A 23,084-nucleotide genomic window follows, 5' to 3' on the forward strand; every position below is an offset into this window, starting at 1 on the left:
TGCCATCCTTCCTTAGGCCTTTTTCAGGTGTAATTCCAGCCAGGTAGCAGGCATCATCTGCAAAGATCCAGAAGGGAGAGTGGGCAAAGACGAACAAAACTGCACATCACCTACAGCCTGTGGTCTCTAAGAGCCCAAGGAAGCCCATCAGGGCCCACTACCTGTGGGACACTGATGTGGAAGCAGCTGTGATAATGGTGGAGGAGCTGTACAGCAACTTAAACACCTCTCCACCTATGCAGGAGCAGAGGACGTCAAAGTTAACTCCAGCAGTAGCATTTCCTAGGATAATTCCCACACTTTTCTGCCGGGAGGCTGGAAGGAGCTCCGAAAGGTGCTATTGCACAAGGGCATGACCCAGTCCCAAGGCAGAGACAAAGTTCACCCTACTTCCCCAGCCTGTACACCCCCACAAAAGAGAACTTCATGGGTACTGATTACTGCCAGCACATTTAGCTGTTACCCAGCAGCTATCACATCCTCCCTGCAGCCAGAAAACTAGTCCTGACACACAGGGTCCATTTCAAAGCCCAGAACAAGAAATACATGAGTGAATTCCAACTTCCACATAAGCCTTTTCCCAAGTAACAGAGAAAGATACCCTGTATTAAAGATCCCTGATGCCAGGAGCACCAAGGTCTAGTTACCAAGAGAGAGGTCAAGGCTTCACCGACAATTATTTAGACTTAGAGACCACTCTCTGCACAGTCATTTGATGTCCTTCTAATACCCTTCCAAGAAGGAAAAATCCATCTCTGACAAGAGGACATCCTGTTATTCCGTTATCTGCTGTATTTGTTCAGGAATTAAAAAAAAAAAATAAAATCCAAAAGTTGTTTTCTCCATGATATGGGTCATCCGAGAAAGAAAATATGACCATTTATGCCAAACTTAATTTTATTTCTTTATTTTACAAACAAAAATATACATTTATTCTATATTTTCTCTCTTTACCCCCCCAGGCATAACACACTTCTGCTCATGGACCATTTTGAATATGGCCCAAAGTATTATATATACATAAAAATACAACAGGAGGAAGGTCAGTCCATGACCTAGTGCAGAAGCTCCTCAGCAGCAGAACATGGGACACTCCAGAAATACTGGAGTCCTGCCAGCAAAGGACAGGATGGACCTGTCTACCACCTGCAAAGGTGATCCTTCAGCACTGAATTCAGCTGATAAAACTGCAAACTCATAACCTGCTCTTCACATCACCAAGGAGGGCAAATTAGTCCTCTTGGCCAGGGTGTTGAGTCAGCAAATACTCCTTGGGACAGAAAAGCAGTTGCTCCTTTATTACTCAACTGCTTTAATACCTTCGTATCTCTTGGCTCTGTCCAAGGCCCACCAACTCCAAGGAAGCTTTGCAAGTTTCCCCACTTCCTAAGAGCAGCTCAGGATCAGTGTTGTAAAGCAGCATTAGGAGCAGCAGCAGGACAATTCAGGCACCATGTCATCCATCCCTTTTAGAGTAAGTAAGCAAGCAAGCATGGCTCGGGCGGATTCACAGGAAGTGACAGGAGGAGCATGGAACACTTCTGTAATGTGGCAAGGGCTGACTCTGCCAGTTGCTTGTCCAGCCCTCACACAGTCATTGCATGGAGGGGAAAGGTTAAAGACTGTTGACCTAGGTGAGACAGTTCAGCTCTCACACACAAATAAACAGAAGACTTTTTTCCTCAAAAAGTAAATGTGAAAAAAAACCCAAACCCAAAAACAAAGCTGTGGGGGTGGTGTTTGTTTTCAAGGTGCCAGTGCTACTTAAGAGGCCTGTCAGGCAAAGTCCTCAGGCAGAACAGAGAGGCTTCATTGCTCATTAACAAAAAAATATAAGCAAATGGCCTGCATAGTTTTGGCAACCAAGAGGAACTTTGTGTTCTTACCCAAACCTTCTTTCCCTATCTTGGGAACATGTGATAGCAAATGCTTTCCCCTACCTGCTCATGATCCAAACTAACACCTCCATGCTGCACCCTGTATGAAGATTTCCCAGAAACTCTTATCTCAGTATTCTTCAGGAACAGGAGTGGGTTGGGGCAAGAAATTCACAAAGTCCCCAAACATTTCAAATTCCTTCTTTCTACCATCTCTAATGGCAAGTTGCTATTACTTGTAGCAGATCTCCACCTACCTGGAGGACTCAGGTAGGAAAGCACTCCCAAAGCTAAAGGAATATACCCCTTCATCTGTGGAGAGCACACTAAGTCCCAGAAACCAGCCTGATGCAGCTTTCAGCTGAACAGTCCCTGGATAGGAACACAGTGTCTTACAACTGCATGCCAGACAGCTCAGGCAACAGCAGTTCCTTTTCCAGCATGGAAGAGAATAATAAGAAGTTCCAGATAGTCTTTAAATGAATCACGCTCCACATGCACGTAAGTATTTTCAACATATCAAGCCACAAAATCTATTCAGACCAGCAGAAGTCTGGGGATCTGAAGTGCAACATAAGAGGACACTGCCAGAGAAACACATCCATATCTCACTTGCCTCCCAACTTAGAACACCAGCTGGCTTGATTCTAGTACACCTATGATGCTTGAGTTTCCAGTCACTCAGTACTGGCAGCTCGGACACATCATGGGCTTCTGCTCTGCCTCAAGCACCTGAACATCTCCAGAGCCTTCATCTGCAGAGTCGGGTTCCTCCTTCACAGCACTCTCCAAGACCCTGCCAGATCATGAAGCAGGCTGCAGGTGGAAAATGCACCTACCTCACAGGTTTTATTCTTGAAACTCAGCCCTGATTCAGTGTTGTTACTTAGATTTTCCTGTGAGCTCAAATGCACAGTAGTATAGCCCACAGATTGTTTCACAGCTGCTTCAGCTCAGCTAGACAGTAGCACTGCCTGTCCTTCTTCTGTCTCCCTATTATTCAGCCAGTTCACATCTATGCTGTTAGCTACTAGCCCCTCAAAATGCTCCCAGGGCACTCCTTTTAATCCCTAGCAACTGCAATTCATGATTTTCATCAGTATTAGCTGAAACCAGAGATGAGCCCAGCTGACCAGCTTCCCTCTTCAGTCACTGCCATCACCACCACCTATGCTGTTGCATTACAAGACCCAGGCAACCATGCTGCTTGAAAAAGCCCAGGAAGACCATCTTTGGTTTCAACGACCAAACTCTTTCTATATATTTACAATACAGCAGTCAAATCAACACCCTCATCCCTAAACACCATTCCCGTAATTGGCAGACAAATGCTTTCAAGTCATTGAAAAGGAAGAGGTGCCAGTCAGGCCTGTCTTCTGGGTCATATTCACATCTGGAACACGGACGATCAAGAAGGTTCAGTGTTTATAGTTTTATGAACAAAACTGTTATACATTGTTCTCAGGTAGCGACAGAAAATGTTCTTTCCAACAGGATCCGGGCTGCCAACTTAATTCCACAATAGGTTTCAGAAATCCTAAGGAAGAGAGGAAAGCCATGGCTGATAGCCAAGGGCAGATTTCCAATGGATATCCTAACAGCTGTGGTATCAGAGAGTTTGGAAGGAAAAGAATGAGGCATCATGTGAAGGAAGTAGCCCTGCCTCAGGCATTGATGGCTTTCCAGCGGTCACTGTCTATGCTGTTGATGCTGCCCACATGATATGGCATAGAGGCCACATCATCAAGATAGGCTGTGGTGTCAATCTGTGTGCTCGAGTAGAACCCAGAATCCATTCCTTCCTTCTTGGCAACAGCGTAAGGGTGGGGCAGGTGCACATCCACATCCTCAGGTTCATCCACCTGACATTTGTAGGAGAAAAGGATCTTCGGTTCAGACCTGGAATGATTAAAGATTCAAAATACATGCTTAAGCAACATAGTATCACAGCCTTAACAGTATCCTTAACTGAAACTCGGCAGCACTAAAAAATTCTGTGTTCAGACCCTAAAAGCTCTCCACACTAGCTTTCAGTCTTGAAATATACCTAACAGAGTAGCTGCCATAGAGTAATGCTAAATGTAGTTCTGGACTGAGTCAACTATGAGAAATATAAATGGCAGAATCCTGACTAATGTGGGAAAGGTGTTCTATGCTTTGGAAGTTCTGAACTACTGAGGGCAACGCCACTGGACTCCACAGCAGCCTGGTCACCAACACAACAGAACAGAAGTCCACCTCAGGTTCCATCCACATGCATCAGAAGACCAAAATACAACACTTGTGGATCAGCAGTTTCCATCTCTAACTCCAGATGCTGTTCACTTTATTTTTTTATTTATTTCAAAAGGCAATAGAGGTACATTTTGATATTTTAGGAGTACTTTATGTTCCTAGTTATTTTAAAGCCTGCTGTTTCTTGCTTATCGACAATAAAAGCTTAAGTCTACACCGAAACACTTGGGTTTTTCCTACCAAGTTGCATCTCTTCTGAGCGGCCACACGGCGGCAACCCCGACCCAGGTACCACACTCCCGGATGCTTTTAACTGGTGATTCTTGGGCCCACTGTAGAGGGGTCCTGAGCCTAAGAGTTACTGAGCCCCTAGATCCTTTCTACAAACCTATCCCCAAACTTACCTAGAAGCCGTTTAACTTCATTAGTTAATTAATTAGTTCAATAGTTAACAAATTTAGCGGAAAAACTTTGTACTAAACAGACACTGAAGAAGCAATCCTCATAAAGGTTTGGGAGGAATACAGCTGTCAGCTATACTTTGCATACAAAGGAGTCTTGGATAGAAGCAAGCAGCCCTGGGTCACACAAGAAAAACTTCAAGGACAAATTAAAAACTGGTTCCCTAACTGGCATTCTAGTCACTGCCTTGATTCTACAGATGGGGAGAACCTGAATGCAAAACAATTCAATGACAATATATACCCTCAGAACTCCTGTCCCTGGCTACTCACCCAAAGAAGCCTTTCAGGAATGCCACATAAATGAGAGGTGCAAAGAAGCTGAAGTAAAGGAACGTGGTAGCATCAACACAGCTGTCAATGGCAAAAGGGAACATGAAGGAATTTAACACTCAAGCACAATACAGCTGGATAACACCAGTCACATCCCCCCAGAATGATCCAATTTCCCTCCAAAATGTCCAAGCAGAGGGCAAGGAAAGTCTTGTACTAAACAAATTCAAACTGATGCAAACACACATTGCCGTCAACTGTGTCACTGCTCCTAGACACTCAGAAGGAACCATGCCAAGACCCAAGGTCTGACCAAGAGCACAGTCTCAGCGCTGCCAATTTTGACTCACAGAAGTGACACCGATCCCTGCAGAATGAGACTCCAGATGTGAATATGGGTATCTCCATGCTATTTCTAGCAAAGAGATTATTTCCTCCCTTATTACCTATGAAACACAAGCCAATGGCCAGGCAGGCACCACTGGACTGAAACTATTACCCTCATTTACCACCTCAAGACCACTGCAGAGCACGCAGCTCCACAGAGCTCTGCTCTGTGGGTTTCCTGACCACTTAGAGGTCTTTCTGCACAAAACAGATCCAACCACTTTATTCGTTCTTACAAACTCTGCAAAAGTTTTGGTTTTTTAGGAGAGGCAGTGTTGAAGGACATTCAACTGCAATATGAGAAACCAGGTTACAGACCTCCTCCTCCAGCATACGTACCACAGTCCTTCTATGATATCCACACAGAGGAGGGCACTGCCCAGGCCCTGCACCAGGTTCAGCAATGCCAGAATTCCAGCATAAACATAAAAACTCTTCCTGGCTGTGGGAAAGCATTGACACAGATGAAGCTTAACCTCATAAGCACCAGCCCAGTGCAAATCTAATGGAGATGGCAAACCCAAGAGAAACATTTCATCATCTTCTCTGTTTACAAACTCTTGAAGAATTAAGACTGCATTTTCCTGTCCCATGCTGGCAGGACTGATGGAGGTACAGTGGACTAAACCCTACCCTCCTGCATCTGTATACACATACACACACGACGGGTTTTGAAAACACATGGTCATGTCAACACATGCAAAGATTTCATAGGCAAGCATCTAGAACCAGTGCCAGTCACATAAATGAATGTAAGAAACAAACAAAAAAAACCCCACAGCTAAACCTGTGCCCTTCCAATGTACAGTAGTAACAAAACTGTTCAGCAGACTTGGACAGGAGCAGCAGGATATGCTGCACACTAGGGAGATCAGGCCAAGGACCTCTGCTTGTGGCATGCGCCACACATATCCACTCCTTCAGGGTAGTGATATGACATAGATGCCAACAATACTTAGAAAGAGAACAGCCCAATGCAAACATCTTAGTAACAGCTTCTCTCTCTATTCAACAACTGCAGACATTCTGCAACAAGAAGAAAAAACAGAGAAGCATCTTAATAAATGCCCAAATAAAAATTATTAAGCAGCTCCCAATTAGTCTTACTTTCCCAGGGGATGACGAGCATGTACACGTTAGCATCACACATGCATTTCAAAGGAAGCTATTATTAAGAAGCCAATTTTCACAGCTCTCTTAAGATAACATATTTACATTACATCTGTATCATTAACTGAGTAGTAGATCTTGTTTTGTTCACGTCATTGTTTAGCTACTGAAGTAGCAATCTGCTCTCCAAAAGGCACAACGTACTATTTTTCCAGAGATAACTATCAGTCCTTTGCCATGTATCTGTACCCTGAGACAGTGGGATTTATCTGCAGCACAACCAGGAACTTCTTACTCCCACCTATGTTTTATCCTGGCACTGTCTCCATCTATAGTATGGAACACACTACAGTCACTTACAGGGCAAAGAAATCCGGTCTTTCAGAGGAGTTTTTGGAAGAATCACCACCAAGGAATAGACCTGTTGAGACAAAGAACTAACTGTTCCACGGCTGCTTGGTTACGAATTCAACAATCTTTGCAGGGATGGTATGTGGTGTCATGCGCTCCCTAGATGTCTCAGGACAGACCCCCTGATATTAAATGCAGTGCAAATGGTACAGATCTGAAGGCCCCACACCTCACCCCCATCAGCACAAAAAGACTGGTCACTGAGAAACAAGGGAGTGAAGAACATCTGAACTCAGCTGGAATTCAGCTGCCACAGCTTACATCACTGCCACCACGTTTTTATTACTTCCATCTTCCCTGCCACATGATGTATCAATGCCACGCTGTCTCAGGCAGGAGGGCGATTAGGGCTTTGCTATACACAAATCATCCTCCTTGCCTCAATTATAAAATACAAAGAAGTTATCAGAGTGCGTAACACATGCCCAGTACTTACCAGAAAGAAGAAACAGGAGCTGGCAAGCCAAAAGTGTCTTCCTCCATGGCCATAAATGTTGAAGTCTTCTGCTGAGAGGTGGGCATCGGGGTACAGGATTTCCAGGGTGCCCTAGGAGAGAAGTGGCACCAATATGATTCTGTTCTAGGCAGCATCCTCACTAGAGTGGGTGTCAGGACAAGGGAGACTGTTTAAAGAAGTTCAGACAACAGTTGTTGCTGCCACCTAAGACCCAACCATTATCCTGCTTAGTCCAAGTTAAGATCACACAAGAAAAGAGGACGAAACTGAAAACAATAAGTGAAGGGAAAAAAGTGACAGGAATTTGCATTTGATGGAAAGCAGCATCAATGACATTCCAGAAGAGAGGCTGAATGAAGGGACAGGGGATGCAAGCAGTTGTCTGTCTGAAATAGACTGAGAGTTCTATTTCCAGCTCTAAAGTAGATCTCTCCTGCTGAAACATCCAGAATATAAAAGCCCACACTTGTGCAAGAATTAGGAAAGGACACTGTTTCATTCACTTGCATTCCTGAAAAATGGTATGAACAGAAGCTGCTATACAGAGGAGAGAGAAGAGTGCTTGTAAGCACTACTGAACCCAGACACAGCTCAAACACTTGATATTTAATGAGGCTCCTTCAGCTTTATCATGTGGTAATGATCAGCTCACTGCCTCGCAAGCAAGAGCCTGGTCACAGAACAAAGATCTGTGTGTTATTCTGGCACTGCCCCAAGTACAGAGACACAGGGCTGACCACTTACATACCGAGAAGAAGAATAAACCCAGACACATACTGCATTGTTCAGAGATACGAAGACACAGTTACTAAACTGAGCTAGCAAGCCAGCTGCTAGTTTGAAGGGAAGCAAAAGCTCTCAGCTCTCAAAGAGTCAGGAGACAAGAGGCCCGCTGCACTGCCCTTATCTGACACACACACCTCAGGTGTCTCCATTGAGTTTTCATGGCACTTGAGGCTAGATTCAGAATTTGTGGCTCAGGTGTGAAAAACATCTCACTCCTGTTCCAAGATTCAGGAAAGGAGGCACTCCATCTAAATCTCATCTCATTTCTTTACCTTGGCTGAGCCACTCATGCCATAAATAGGACAAGGAGATACAGTTTGGTGTATATATGCTCTGGGGATCCTTATACATTGCCCCAAGCATCCAGTCTTCCCCCAAAATCTCATCCAAAGAGCAAAGCTGCCACTTTTCAGATAGCAGTTCCACACCTAACTGCCTAACTCCGAGCAAAGTCCCCTCTTTTGCAAAGACTAATTCTTCTGCTCCAATGTACTTACCTGCGTGACAGAATATGCCAGAGACAGCACTGTAGTGATTGCCAGAACACGTTTCACGCTCGACTTGCTCTCCAGATGACCTGGAATTAAGGAATACAGAAGTGACTCAGCATGTGAACCCAGACCTAGTAAAAATCAGTTCTCTCCAAAACCAACATAGGAAAACCTTTTTTATTTCCAGAAGCCTTCAAGGGAAGGTTAAAGCCCACCTAACCACTAGAAACTGCTTCCCTGTTTGGAGAGTTGAGCCTTTCACAGATAAAATAATACTTACAAAACAGCAGGTTTTAACTTGCTTTCTTCCTGCCCACACAAATATAGAGAAAGCAATTAAGTCCTTCCGTTGAGGTTACAAAATAAATAAATAAAAAAAAAAAATCAGGAATTACTCCAGTATCATGTACACTGAGATGTTGTAAAGCTTCTCAGGAACAAAAGTTGATGGGAGAGTGGGTTAGAGCACGGAGGAAGGGCTCACATAATTTAGAGAAATCCACACTGGAATATCCTGAAGCAGACAATCTCCAGAAGCTCTGTGAGCCCTCCAAAGATGGAAGAGCCAGCGCTCAGGTATCCCACTAGCAGATGCAACAGTGACACCTACCAACCCCTCTCCTGTACCTCTGACCCACAGAAAGGGGTGTTCCAAACAGCATTTTCACTTGGACAAGTGAAAAAAGTAGAGTAACAGATTGCAGGTACAGTTAAAGCATTTGAATGAAGCCAGGATGGAGTCAAACCAGCCGAGGAGGATAGAAGGACCTCCAAAGGAACCATCTTATATAAAATGGGGTTGAAGCAAAGATCAGACCATTGATATCTGCACAACTCTTCACCTAAGCTGTACATTCCTTCACCACATGCATGCAGGACACACAAAGCACATACATAACCTGAAATCACACAAGTACAGATCTGTAAATACAATCAGGCCTTCAACCATTTCTAACTGAAATTTGCCAGTTTGCCTTTTGTCTTTATCCTAGAGTTCCTTCACTTTATAGAGTCAGCCTCTCCACAAACTTACAGATGCAGCCTCTGTGGAAAGAAAGGGAATAGGAAGCATTCAAAGCACTCGGAAACCTCCTGACACATACCAAAGGCAAGGCCTAGAATCACCACACTCAGTTCAATCGCCAGAAGGAAGAACCTTGTGATCTCCCACAGGATCTGAGGGATAACAGAAATCAGACAAACATGATTAGATGGAGCCAGGAACCATTCAGAAGTTAACACATCAAAACTCCACTCTGCTCCAGGGGACGGCAGCCTCCAAGTGGAGCAGGTCATTTCCACAAACTCTCCTTATGCTTTGTAGGGATACTAATCATATGCTTGTCCCAAGACCTGTCCATGCCTGTGAAACAGAACAGTTGTATGGGAGCAAGCAAACAGCATGCCTACGGAAAGAGGAAGTCACCTTGGTTTGCCACACTTGAGAATCTGTCACTTGTTTCGGATGTGTTCTTTCTGCTGTGCTCCAAGGAGCACAAATCCAGAACAACCTCAAAAGTATAATATTTAACAGTGCCTGTTCTTAAGCAGTAGATTCTGCAGTACAGTTATGACTGAACAAACTCAGTATTCTGCACTCCTCCAAAGTTACTGGTCCCTAAATCTAAAGCATATTCAACTCTAAAGCCCTCCCACCTCCAGCTTGTCATTTTCATTCCCATTTTTTACTTGGTGAAGCAAGAACAAAAAAGCAGCAGGTGACGCAACATTCCAGGTGGTCATGCAATAAATCAGACCTAGAACAAGAACCCAGATTTTGGCTTATTAATCCTTTTCCTCTGAAACTGAATGGCACTCTCTCTTGAAGATACACAGATTTCTAATCTCAGAAAACACACAGTGTATATGTGTATATATATATATAGGAGAGAAAACAAAAGAAACATGAAAGACATGATAGAACATGTGTTTACAGGAAAAACTGAGAGTGTCTGTCCTATTGCATGACTTCCCAGCAAGGTGCACTTAGCAGCAACACCAACAGAGCCAAAGAAAAGCACCTTCTCACCTCTTCTCCATCGTTCAAGTCCTGGACCTACATCTATTCAGTAGAGGTGAATGAAATGCTACAAACATCCAGCCACTCACAACAAGCACTGCTTTACAATGCTTTGACACATAACATTAAAGGGAGAAGCAAAAGGTCCACACTGATCCCAGAGAATAAAGCCAGAAGAACTGTACTCTGCAGGTGGCTCTTCTTCCTTTAACAGCTCAGCAACTACAAAGCTTTTTGTTTTAGGTAACATTCTGCTACAAGTCAAATGACCAGAAAGGAACAGCACGTACAAGCTATTTCCTGTTTGCTAAGAGTTCGCTCTGTGCTCAGAGTGGCTGCAAGGACATTCAGATATCAGTCTCCAAAGGGTATTTGGTTTTATTTGCTTTCAATACAAAATAATTAAATGTTTGTCAAAGAGCCACTCAAATATTGCAAGAGTAAAAGGCCAGATCTGGCCTATCCACTATAGGCATCTGAATGTTTAGCTCTTGCAAAGCAAAGTCATCAACAGGAAAGTTTTGCCGCCACTGCTTGTGCATCTATTTTCGGAAGGCCATTGTTTACAGCCCTGGATGTTGTGGTCATTTAGATACAACTATCAGAACAGGATTCTATAGTATGCATAGCTATGACTACTGCAAAAAACAACACATTAATCTTGTGTGCACTTAAAAGGGAAGCCGGAGCAGATTGCTGTGATCAAACTGCAACAAAGCACAGCCTATAAAATCAGTGTTGTACCTACCTTATCAGCAACTGTGGCAGCATCAGAGGCACTCACAGTCATGGAGACAACAGCACGGGCAATACCAACTAAAGCCACCACAAATACCTACACAAAAAGATACCAAAAGTGAGCTCATGTCAAGAGGCACATATGCAGTAGTGAGCAGAGACCCTTTTGGAATGCCATTTCCAAGTCAGCTTTCAGGCCTGATAACATGTACCAAAGATTTCCTGTAGCAGATTAGAGTTAATTTGCCAAAGGAGATTCCTTAGGCCTGTTAGAGGCAGGAGTACTGGCTCAGAATTTTTTATGGAACAAATTTCCTCAACAGTCAGATTAAATAGCTCTGAAGAGGTCTCATCCACTCCTTACAACGGTATCTTCACAGGCAAACAGTCTTCCCACCCTTTAGTCCACTGGGACAAGGGAGGAGAAAAACCAGACTAAACCCACATCCCTCCAAATTACAAGATCAAGTGCTTGGTATGACTGAATAAATCAATCACAACAGATAACAGAAGCCACTTGATGCCAACTACCACACTTCAGATCTGTAATAAAACTAAAATCTGCATAAAACCTCAGTCAACACTAACAACATTCAGGTATGCAGAGGAAAAAAAATCACCTGCAGTCAACAGTTTCAAAACATCTTACCCTGCTGCACAGTGCAACATAGAGATACCCAAGTCAGCTCATGTACCATTAAAGCATGACAGCATGGAGCTCAGCAATGCTCATTTTCCAACTCCAGTACCGTCACAGGAATTACACAATTAAAAGCTTGGTTGGATACATCCCCTCTCTGCTGTACAGACTTACCCTCTAAGAAAGCAGATTCTTCCAGATAAAAATTCTCCAAGTCACAGGCTAATTCTAAGGATGCAGGTATGAGACAGCTAAATCTATCAGAGAACAAGAGTCCAAGCTGATTCTGAAGTGGTTGGAGAATCCAAGTGACCAGTAAGACACCTACAGATGAATATTTCCTCCCTAGAGGAAGAAGGGACGCAAATGGCAAGAAAGAAGAATACAACACTCCCTCCAGGGATGGAAAACTCTGGGACAAAACGCTGACAAAAAAGATCCCCTGAATATAATGGTGTTCTAGAGTAGCAACAACTCACAGGAGAGGAAGACACACCCTTTTTGCTTCCTCTTTAAGTAGGTAGAGACTCTTCCCAATCTATTAATTTCACTGTAATAACTGACCCCACAAGAAAGCATTCCTTCAAGACATTACAAACAGCCGTTTGAAAGGAAATCCTCACAGAATGCACTTCCATCCTCATTTCCCAGTAACATACTCCAGATTAAAACGAATGAAAGCATTTTCCTCTAAGGCTGTTTCATCACTTTCTGCTTCTCACCCTGTTCTGAAAAAGTCAACAGCAAAAAGTCAGTTCATGTTTTCTTCCCTTTGGTTTATCAGGAGTTTTGCTTTTCAAAGCCTTTGGCATAAACTTCCTGCTGAGCCGTGTGCATTACTGGAATCATAAGGGAAGATTTAAATCCAGACTGGAAAAGGCTTGTAATATTTTTAACGATTTGGAGCATTTGTGCGTACACCTAGTCATCTAAAACTGTGCACAAGCCCAGTACTGACACTCCAGGCCTGAAAGAGCTAACAAGAATTGCCACCAAATTCTCAGCTGAGGCTACTAGCTCAGATTTGGTTTTGATGCTTCTTGGCTTTTACCATGTATGCAGCCCAAAGAAGGATGCCTCCCATCTAACCCAATTCACATATATATTCACTTCTACAACCTAATAATGTACTAATCTCACTGAGAAAGAGCAAGCACATTATGCTACACACTGAGGCAAGCCAGGATCTCAAAAATCACCTTTGATAAAGCTTCCAAATGGTATTTTTGAACAAATTCAGGTAGGTCCTTAGCTGCATTTGCCATGCCCTATGAGCAGTATCACAGTTAATAGGTATGCTGTTCAGAGATTAGTAAAGAGATTGCCTTAATGTGCTCAAAAGTTGCTTGTGCCCTTTTTAAACTGCGGAGAGGAGAACAGACAAGATCTAAGATGTTTGAGAACTGTGACTGTACTACTTATATACTGTTTCCACCTTTAAGAAGTATCAAGAACATCATGAAGTCAGCAGTCACTTTGACATGATGGGAAAGAAACTAACAGGATTGGGATTCTACATTCCCAGACTAACCAGAACCCCATCACATCACCATTTTCTAGGGCAGATGACCAAACTTTCAAACAGCTTTACATAAATTATTCTCCAGTGTTTCACTTTCACTACCTCAGTGAGAAGCTGGTTTTGTGTCACATGCTACTTACTGCAAGGAGCAAGAAAAGTACAAGATACTAGATTCCAAGACAACAAAGCAACAAGAAGAAAAAAGGAAAAGAAGAAAAAAAGATCACCACAGGAGAACAAAATCCACTCAAATCCAGCAGATATGGTCCCAGAGTCTGTGAAAGGCAGAATTCAGACAGTGAAAAAAAAAAACAAAAAACTGTGTCTACTTCTTGTAGTACACCTTCAACTATCCCTGCAAGACCTGGTCTAGGCTTTCTCTCCCTAGTTCAGTGATACTGTTCATGAGTGGCAATTCAAAAAAAACTCTCACTCATCAGTTCAAAAGCACAGAGCGGTACTCACTAGTATGTAGAATGTAGTGAAGATTGGGCTGGAAGTGACCCGGATTTTGGCCCTGGCAGAGGGCAGCTTCCAGAGAAGAAACATAAAGAAAAGCACATTGGGAACCAGGAGCAGAAGATCCCAGTAGCGGACTCTGCAAAAAGTAAATAAAACAGGGTTTTTTTCCTGTTCTTCAGCACCTAGAAGGGAAGGCACCAGCCACAGTCCCTTCTCAACCAAACTCTGAGAAAGCAAGCTCTTTCCCCTGGCCCAGGGTCAAACTGTGGTCCCATTTCCTCCATCTCACCTGGACTTCCCTATGTCCTCATAGAGCAACAACAGGCACTTGTGCGGAACAGTGATATTGGTGTCATTGATTGCCCGCGTTGTTGTCGGGGTCAAAGTTGTCACGTTATCCAGTGCTGTCACCAGGGCAGTCGAATGTGTGATGTTGTCAGACATGGAGAATCTCATCACAGACATCATGGACTGGAATATCCTGCCTTCCTTCTGGTCCAGGTCAAACACAGCACAAGACAACCACAGCAGAGACAAAAAGCAATGTTAAATTAGTTGTGAGTCAGAGCTAAAAAACACATCCCTGCCATTAGACCCCTGTACCACTGCTTCCTGCTCATTACAGCAAATTACCATCATCAGAAAGACTCTATTACACTGTGAAACACCACACACCCTTACTCTGCACACAACCATTAGGATGGACAGTACAAAAACACTATCTTGTATCAGAATAACAAGCACCTTCAAAATAGCATAATACTAGGTTGGATTAAATTTTGTGGGTTTTTGAGCTTTTGCAGATTCGTAGAAGAAATCAGGACTCAGAAGCAATACATGGCATCATCAGATGGAGACTGAAACCCTGCTGTACAAGACCATTAATTATTGTTCTAGCTCCCAAGATCAAGAACTTACAGTCAGTCATTTGATTTCAACTACTGTGAAGAAAAAAATTAAGGCCCTATCCAAAACCTGTTGCTGTTATCAACCTGGCAGTCAGAGCAGGGAGAGCCTCACATACTTTTACCTAAAGGGACTGCGCAGACTTTATCTTCCAAAGCCAACACTGGAAAAAGCCATGATCCGGCATTTTTTGTCTAACACTCTGCAAGACACTAGATCTATTCTGATTTTAAGCACAACAGTAAGGCTGTGAAAAGACAGTGCCTAAAACCCTGTGAGCATAAAGTTCTGCAGCTTCTTTACATCCACTAGTCCCAATTGCATTGACTTTCTCAGACATAAATCAGCATCATCACTGGTAGTTTACAAGCCCAGAACCAGACACAGTCCTAATGGGTTTCCTAAGGTCAAACTCTCAGGCAGCACAGACCTATGGTGAGAATCAGAAGAGACACGGCGCTCAGTTCTTCTGCCTGCCCTACCTTACACCTCTCCTGCCCCTCAGAAGGATGACAAGAATGAACTTCCAACTCCTCTGATGAAACTTTTTTGTACTGCCTTCTGCCACCTGTCCATCCCCCAGGCCCTACACTACTGCAATATTAACTGTCCCTCCAGAAGTTAAAGGGAAACTCTGCTCTGCCATCCATAAAACTCCACATGCTTCATGCCCATGCTGGTGGCTTTGGCAGAAACCACACCAGCAGCAGTTCATCTCTCTGTTGGTTCTAAGATCACTGTGGAAACTTTAAGAGCACTATGGCACACAGTACTTTAGATCAGGATTTAGGATATACTAGAGTTTTGACATAATTTCCCTTTACTAAGCCTGCTTCTGACTCAACGTATCACTGTGTGCAAATCCTCTCCCCTTCCCACCCTAAAACAGCAACCCTCATGGTTAAGGTACTTACCTAGCTGTGAGCTGAATACAAACACAAGGTGCTATAATCTCTCCTGGCACTCCCCAAAGAAGTGGTCACAGACAACACACAGATTGAAAAAAAAAAAAACAACAAAACTTTATCAGCTGGCATCTTAAAGATGCACCCTGCCAGAGACTCTGTGCTACAGTTAATCCAAGATTTATCTCAAAAAAAAAAAAAATCTCCATTTGACTTTAACTCTGGCTGGCATGGCAAAAACTGACAGCCTCCATGACAGGACTCAGAAGGTATTTTCCCTGCAAGGTTCTGGGTGACTCACAGGTCAGAAAGAATCAGCACAGCCCTGTGTCATCTGTTGAGCTTTTAAGAGTTCAGTAGCATCTTCCTCACAAACTGCTCCAGACTGTCAGCCACAGAGTCTTCTTCTTCTTCAGAGGTTGACACTCTTCCTAGGTCTTCTCTAGGGGTAAGGGGATCATCCCACCCTCAGCTAACAAACCGTTCCTTTGATTCATTCATGGGGACAGATACTCGCTGAGCTAGGATTTTTCTTTTGCAACTGGCATCTGCTGTGCTGCACAAGAGACATCATATTAAATAAACACATGCAGACCTGGAAAGATTAACTTTGTGTTGAGATAGCAAAAATCTGTGCCAAAAAATCCTAGTTCTAGTAGAGGTTTCAGCAAACAACCTTTACATTCCAGACTTATCCCTAAAAGCATATTCTCTTCCCTCCAGCTTCTCACTTCTCTGAGCTGATGCCGTTAAGAATGATTTTCTGTTAATAATTTTTCTCCATTCTCTTCCTCTGAAACACCTCTGCATCTCAGTAGTAGCAAGGACAAGTATGCTCACATTTGTCAACACAGAAGAAAATCTAACTGTTTAAAAAGCTGGGAAAGGGTAGAAATAAACCCCACAGAGCATGGGTAGTATGAGACCAACTGCAAACCATCACACCCTCCTAATATCTCTTCTGGGACAAAGAATTTGATCTGCCTGTCCCACTGAAAAGAGCTCAAGTGAAAGAATTGCATGGGAAAAAACACCTTCCTCTCAAAAAGGAAAGGCTCCACTTTTTTTCCCTAGAAGCCACCACTATCACACAACAGCAGCAAGCTGCTGATAAGAAGAGGAGTTGGCCACATGTAACAGGCCTCCAGTCACGAGGTTTCAAAGGGTAAAACAGAATCAAGCTTACCTCTCAGCCCGGCTGCTTGCTACAGCCTGGTATTAGTATCCTATTCTTCCTCCCAAGATGGAGTATACACAAAAAATAGCATCAAAACATCCAAAATGATAAGAAAGGGCAGCCAAAACCATCAGCCAGACAGCATGATCATCATGCTTTTCTAATAGCTAAAGCCTACAGCAAGGATGTGGAGAAGTGGTGTGTTCCTGTCAAAATCCCAGGCAAAAATTCTGTGGCCACAGGACCAGGAACTGATGGCAGGGATCTGGCTAGGCTTCGTCATCACCAGCAACACTGATCCTTACAGCACACTGTCCAAACCTTTGCCCTGATTAGTCCAAAATAAACCCTGCCAGCTGAGCATATCCAAGAGATCATTCACCACACCCTGCCTCCACGGGGCTGTTCACTTCAGCCAGCCCGACCTATGCAATGGGGGTAAAATCACTCCGTAGCCACGTAAGAGGAAACCAGTGCAGTAGTCGTGGTCTCCCTTGTCCTCCTTTCAAGCAGCTCTATTCACTATAGACCAGAAAACAAACTAAAACGGTTTTCTACGCTACAGCTGAAGCCAGCCTGATTTTGCGGAGGCCTATTCCTCTATCCAGGCACTGGACTCCCAAGTTGCATTCCGATTGAGAACATCTGCAGGACTCACAGGTTGCTGTGACAGAGTGCTGGGGAAGGCTCAGCTGCACCTTCAGTGGAAATGATTGCCTCTCACCAAGTGGATGTTGTTTCTGGATTCATGCCACTGTAACTGTATCGGAGCTCAATGAAATTCAGGGCCCACATCACTGGCAATTCTCTGTGCTCTCAAAGCCCAACTACATAAAGGTAAATGACACACTACCAGAGTCACAGCTCTAATAAAAAAACTTAAGTTTTCTTCCTTTCTGAAAACAGTACCAGAAAATCTTGCAAGTATAGATCATATTAAGGTTAAGACTGCTCCTTAAAATATTGCATTTGTGCAAGAAAAAACTGCACTAGCCAGATCCCTGCCTAAAGTACAACTGTTCCTTCAACAACTTAAACACTTTAAAAGAAAAAAAAAGCCTTTTTTTCCCCTTTTCCTTTTTTGAGAAGGCTCTTCAAACCTCACTCTTGGTCACAACAGTTGTGTTTTGCATTTCACCCTTAGAATTTACAAGACAGGAATTTCCCACCAGTGATGAAGGACCTTGCCTCCAGTTTCATTCTCACATCTTGTTCTGAACTAAACTTGAAGAAACTGCAATGCTAAAAACAACCAAAGAAAAATACCAAAACCAGAAGTATCAACAGCAATCCAAAACCACAAGACAGGGAATTCCAATTCAAGGATTTCAGAAATAAGTTTCCTATGTTTTTTGTTGTTTTGGTGGGAGTTTTTCCCCTCTAGAAGGTGGGTGCACAGACAAGCAGCAAGAAGGTGGCAAGTGAAGCAAAGTAACAGTACATGGCCACTTCATTCCGCGCTGGCAAGGAAGCGCTGCCTATTTTAAAGGCTGCTACAGGAACCAGACAGCTGGAGAAAATCTTCAGTTACTTTCTACCCTTCAGGCTGGACAAAGGTGCCTCTGGGCCCCCCTGCCATAGCCGGGCTCCCAGGCTGCAAAAGGGGGCACAAGCTGCCCTTTGAGAGATGCAGCTGAAGCCTTTGCCAAGGGCCGGGCCGAAACCCAGGGCCCACCCAGGCCCCCGGTCACCTCCCAGCTGACACCGACTGTAACCGGAGAACCGCGGCGCCCCGGGCAAAGGCACGAAGCCTTTTTCCTGCCGGATTCCCCGTAAGCACAGAAAGAGCAGCGGGGCGCGGGCTGCCAAAGCCTGCCGGGTACGCTCAGGCTCCCCTGGCACCCCGGGAGGGCTGCGGCAGCCCGGCCACCCCGGGGGCCCCACCTCGCCCCGCAGAGCGGCCCCGCCGCTCACCTCACAGGGCCGCGGCCTCCGCCGCAGCCAAGCCGGGCCGCCGGGGCAGGCCCTGCCGCCCCGGGGTGAGGTGCCCCGGCGCCCCTCCCCGTAAGCCCCCTCCCGGCGCCGGCCCCGCTCCTACCCGCCGAGGGCCCAGCCCGCCCGGCCCTGCCTCCCCGCCGACGGCGCTCAGTCGCGGGGGCCCAGCCCCGCCATCCCAGGCTCCGGCCCCGCCGCTCCCCTCATCCAGGGAGCGTCGCTGAAGAGCGTCCCGAGCAGAGCGCCGCGCCGCCAGAGCAGACGGGCCGACGCCTTTTCGGCCGGGCCCAGCGGCACTCTTGAGAGAGGGTCCCTGAGAGGGGTGCCGATGGGGCCAATCAGAGACCAAGTGAAGACAGGCTCCGTCACCCAGGCCAAAAGAAACAGCGGCACGAGCCAATGGCAAGGGGCGGGAGGCGGGACGCGAGGGGCGGGCCTGCCGCGCTTTAAAGGTGCTCAGTCCCCGTCCGGCGGGACCGGCAGCAGAGGGCAAGCGCGGCCTTGGCGGTAGCTGTTACCATTGGAGCGCTAAGACCCCTCCCTGAGGCAGTCCTGAAACGGGGGGCAATAACACAACCTCCCCATAAGCCCCAGTACTGAATCGCACTGCCCGGGGGCCAGGTCTACCCCGTCCACTCTCCTCAGGCCTTCCCCCAGGCCAGGGTGGGATCCCCCTCCCCCAGGGCCGGGCTGGTGCTCGCCCACCTCTCTGTGGGACCCCCGTGGCGCTGGGATGCCCGCCTGCTGCACCTCAGCCTGCCCTCGCACCTCCTCACCACGCAGGAGCCATGGCACCAGTGGCTCCCCCAGGGCCTGCCAGGCCCCACCACCATCTTAGCATGGAGCGAGGGGCTGTGGCGGAACAGGCCGGCAGTGACCCCGCGGGCCTGCCCGAGGAGAAGCCTCCCCTCGCCACAGGCAGGCGGTGTTGGATGCTGCCTGTAAAGGTAAAGGCTCTGTCTTTCACAGTCCGATTGTAGCTTCCAGGCCAGCCTGTGCAACCCAACGTCACACTCAGCAGCAAACGCTATGCTCGTGGGATCCAGCACCGTGTCGTCACACACCTCCGAGATGAGGAGAAATCTGCTACTTCTGAGGAGGAATTACTGATTGCAAGGCAGGGAAGATAATATTTCTTCCACGACCAGGATCCTGTAATCGAGTTCCTGCAGGGGAGAACGATTAACAACCAACCTGGAGAGTCTGGCTTTTAAGGAAAGGTTAAAGGTGACTGAACTAACCTGGTGTAGCCTGGACAATAGCAGATAAACATGATAAATAATTAGCAGGATTTGGAGGCACAAATACCAGACAAAGAAAAGAGAAGTTTGGTGTAGGTAAACAGGGAAATAACTGGGACAAACTGGCCAAGGTTTAAAAAGGAAATTAAAGGAAACAACTGGCTGAATATCAGGTTATTCTCAGCAGTAAGAGCTGTCTGACTGAACATTGTTTCGAGGGGGGGATGCTTATCTCAGTAATTTCAAGGACTGAGGGATAAATTCTGACATGGTTGTCTACCTGTGGTTTCTGGAGCTCTGGGAATTCCTTCTATAAGAAGGCAAGGCTTTTGCCAAGATGAAATTCACTGTACAAAACCTACACCTCATTAGATCCTTGTGTTGATCAAGTTTGTATGCTGTGCTCTAGCAAACAGCATGCACAGAGGGTTTCAGGCCCCCATGCATAGATCGTTCTCAACTTAAGTCTGCTTGATGCTCTTCTCAGGTTTAATTTTCCAGCTTCACTGCAAGCCTCATAGAGGGGACATACCCTGAAACTGTTGCCTGCCTGAGCCCTGTTCCTCTGATTTTTCCACTGGGTTGAAACAGGTTTTTACACTGGTGTCATGCCTTTGGAATGACATCTGGAGAAGGCTCTCCTTAGCTTGTCTCTTCTCACACTGTCATTCAGGTTAATGATATGTTGCAATATTTTGATACGTTCTATTTATGTATCCAAGCTCAAAGGCTCAGCAGGCACCAGCATCTCTGAGTTATAGAAGGAACACTTCTGTTTAAAGAGAGGTAAAGTGCTTCTGCCTAACAAGTGTCTTGGTAACAGAGTCAGGAGTAAAATCCATGTCTTCTCACTTGTAGCCTCAGGCGCTAACTAATTGAACATGTTACCTCCCACATAACTGTGTCAGAAGTAGAAAGTTTGCTTTCCGATCCACCTGTTCTTTCCATCTGATTCAGTCTGAGGCTAGAGCCCAGCACTTGGGACACCAGATCCAAAAGCTGTCTCCGGCAGAAGACTGATGGGAGCCACTGCAAGGACCATGACACTTTAGATCCTGCCTTCCTCTCCTCACTGCTTATTTGAAACAGAGGAGGTGGGGAATCCACACTTAGATTCCTTTGTATCAACAAGCCATGCCTTTCAGCCCAAACATGGTGTGTGCAAATATAACTCTGCCCTTCCCACCTCCAAGGACTGCCCCATCTCCTTAACTGCACACATCCTCCCACCAGCTGAGAACCTCTGCTCTGTGTCATCTCCACCATGCAGTGCATAAAGATGGTAGGGCTCACTCCCTTTGTCCTTGCTGTGTCACTTGGTGTTGCCAGGCTGAAGCAAGATAAGAGGTGATATTTACCTTGAAAGCCCAAGGAAAGCTGACACTCGGCATTGCACCGTCTGCTCTCCTTTGGCAATCTCACCTGACTTGCAGGTGTCAGAGGTGGAAAGCGCAGTCATGGTTTCAAGGACAGCAATACACCCTTGTTACATCACCAAATTCCACTCCTCTAGGACATTCTATCTCTTTAAAATAATCTTTCAGCTTTTATTAGACCACCTGCTGGACAGGATATTACTTCTCATCCAAAACTGCTTTGTTTGGGTGCTGAGCAACTGCAGAAACAGATGTGCCTGTGTTGTTTCAGAGCTGCTCTACCAGCCTAGCTATTTCTAGTATTAGGCATAAATTCGCACCATAGGATTACCACCTGGGCTGTAACTCCTGTGTCTCTTCACAGGGTATTCAGTCCCCAGGGCTCCTCCTGTGCTATAAGCCACCAGTCTGCAAAATCCTAGTGGTGTGTTTTGATATTCAGTTCAGTGCTCAGCTGAGTTACCCCAGTGAGCAGTCTGGGCCCTGATTGCATCCCAGCCGTCTCACATGCCCCAGTCCATCATCTCTAGCACAGCAGAAGGAGCCCTGATCCATGCATGACAGCCACCTGATTTTAGGATTGGTTTTAGCTAGCCAACATCAGCTTTTCTCAGAGACTGAGCACCTCAGCTCAAGCACAGGACCACTTGTAGCTGGCAACCAGAGAGAGCAGTGAAAATATGGACATGGTGCAAGGTGTTCTGGGAAGGACAGACAGAAAAGCAATCTGTCCATCCAGCTGTCCAGTGCCTGGAGAGGCAGTGGCACCCTGTGGTGACAGTTCATCACCGTGTGTCACCCAGGCCTTGTCAGACAGCACCATTTTACACAGGTCCTGAGCTGCCTTCCTTGAAGCCATGGTGGTCTCTAGTAGCCTACAAGTGAGGGCATCTCTGAGGGGGTCCCTCTGCCTGTTACACTCTAAGCACCAGGCAGCTCCCCATCTCATGTCACAGAGAAGAGGCTGAGCCACTCTCCTATTTACATCGTGATGCTCCTGCTTTGCTATATTGGTACCAGGCTGAATCATCCACCCTGGAAGAGCCATTTCAGGTCTTTGATTGTCAGCCACCTCTTTAGTCACTTTTGCTTTGCTGTCTCCTGTTTCAGGGTTACTGTCCCACACCTGAGTGTAACTAAAAGCAGAAATAGCCTGATACCAAATAGCGGTCAGAAACTAGTTAGAGAACACAGATCACCAAAATCCAAACCACCTGCCATTATGCAACAGCCTGTGGCCTGGAATGCAAGTGTTTCACCTCCTTGCCAAACAGCCCTTTGCTTGTTTTGGCTGTCTAAATTCCTCTTCCACAGTCTATGGGACAGGTGCTATTCCTCAGTTCCTCTCCTAAGTGGCATTGCTCGCTGTGCCAAGCAACGGAGGAAACGTGTCTGTTCTGCAGAACTGCTCCTGTTACCCCTCCGTCACTGTTATTACATATAGACTTACACCAAAAAACCTAAACCAAACACCAGAACCCCCTTCCTACCTCTTGTAGATTTACTGCAAACCAGAACAAAGGTGTTTCAAGCGGTGTCCCACAGGGCAGTGGCAAACCTGGCCAAGCCAGGCTTGATTTTAGCTGCAGGAGAGGCAGATGTGAGAACATAGACGCAGGAATTCCCGGTGGGATCTCCCCTGTGACTCGGACACCCCCCAGGAGAGACCCCCTC

The 23,084-nt window shown here is 45.8% G+C and overlaps 1 protein-coding gene across 3 annotated transcripts; it reads right to left on the reverse strand.

Annotated features, from left to right (window-relative positions):
* Positions 1-891: 891 nt before the first annotated feature.
* On the reverse strand, positions 892-23,070 carry TPRA1 (transmembrane protein adipocyte associated 1). 3 transcript variants are annotated; one of them, XM_040593340.1, is made up of 11 exons: positions 22,901-23,070; positions 14,160-14,362; positions 13,874-14,006; positions 11,257-11,343; positions 9,592-9,664; positions 8,495-8,574; positions 7,191-7,301; positions 6,704-6,764; positions 5,573-5,675; positions 4,847-4,927; positions 892-3,776 (listed from the first exon to the last, which is right to left on the reverse strand). In XM_040593340.1, the coding sequence occupies exons 1-11, from the start codon at positions 23,018-23,020 to the stop codon at positions 3,542-3,544; spliced, it is 1,287 nt and encodes a 428-aa protein (XP_040449274.1). In that variant the 5' UTR covers positions 23,021-23,070; the 3' UTR covers positions 892-3,541. The 3 variants fall into 3 exon arrangements, with proteins under 3 accessions (XP_040449274.1, XP_040449275.1, XP_040449276.1); XM_040593341.1 differs by lacking the exon at positions 22,901-23,070 and adding an exon at positions 18,897-19,089; XM_040593342.1 differs by lacking the exon at positions 22,901-23,070 and adding an exon at positions 18,773-18,856.
* Positions 23,071-23,084: the final 14 nt, after the last annotated feature.

Source organism: Falco naumanni, chromosome 4 (assembly GCF_017639655.2).
Source record: "Falco naumanni isolate bFalNau1 chromosome 4, bFalNau1.pat, whole genome shotgun sequence".
Lineage (NCBI taxonomy): Eukaryota > Metazoa > Chordata > Aves > Falconiformes > Falconidae > Falco > Falco naumanni.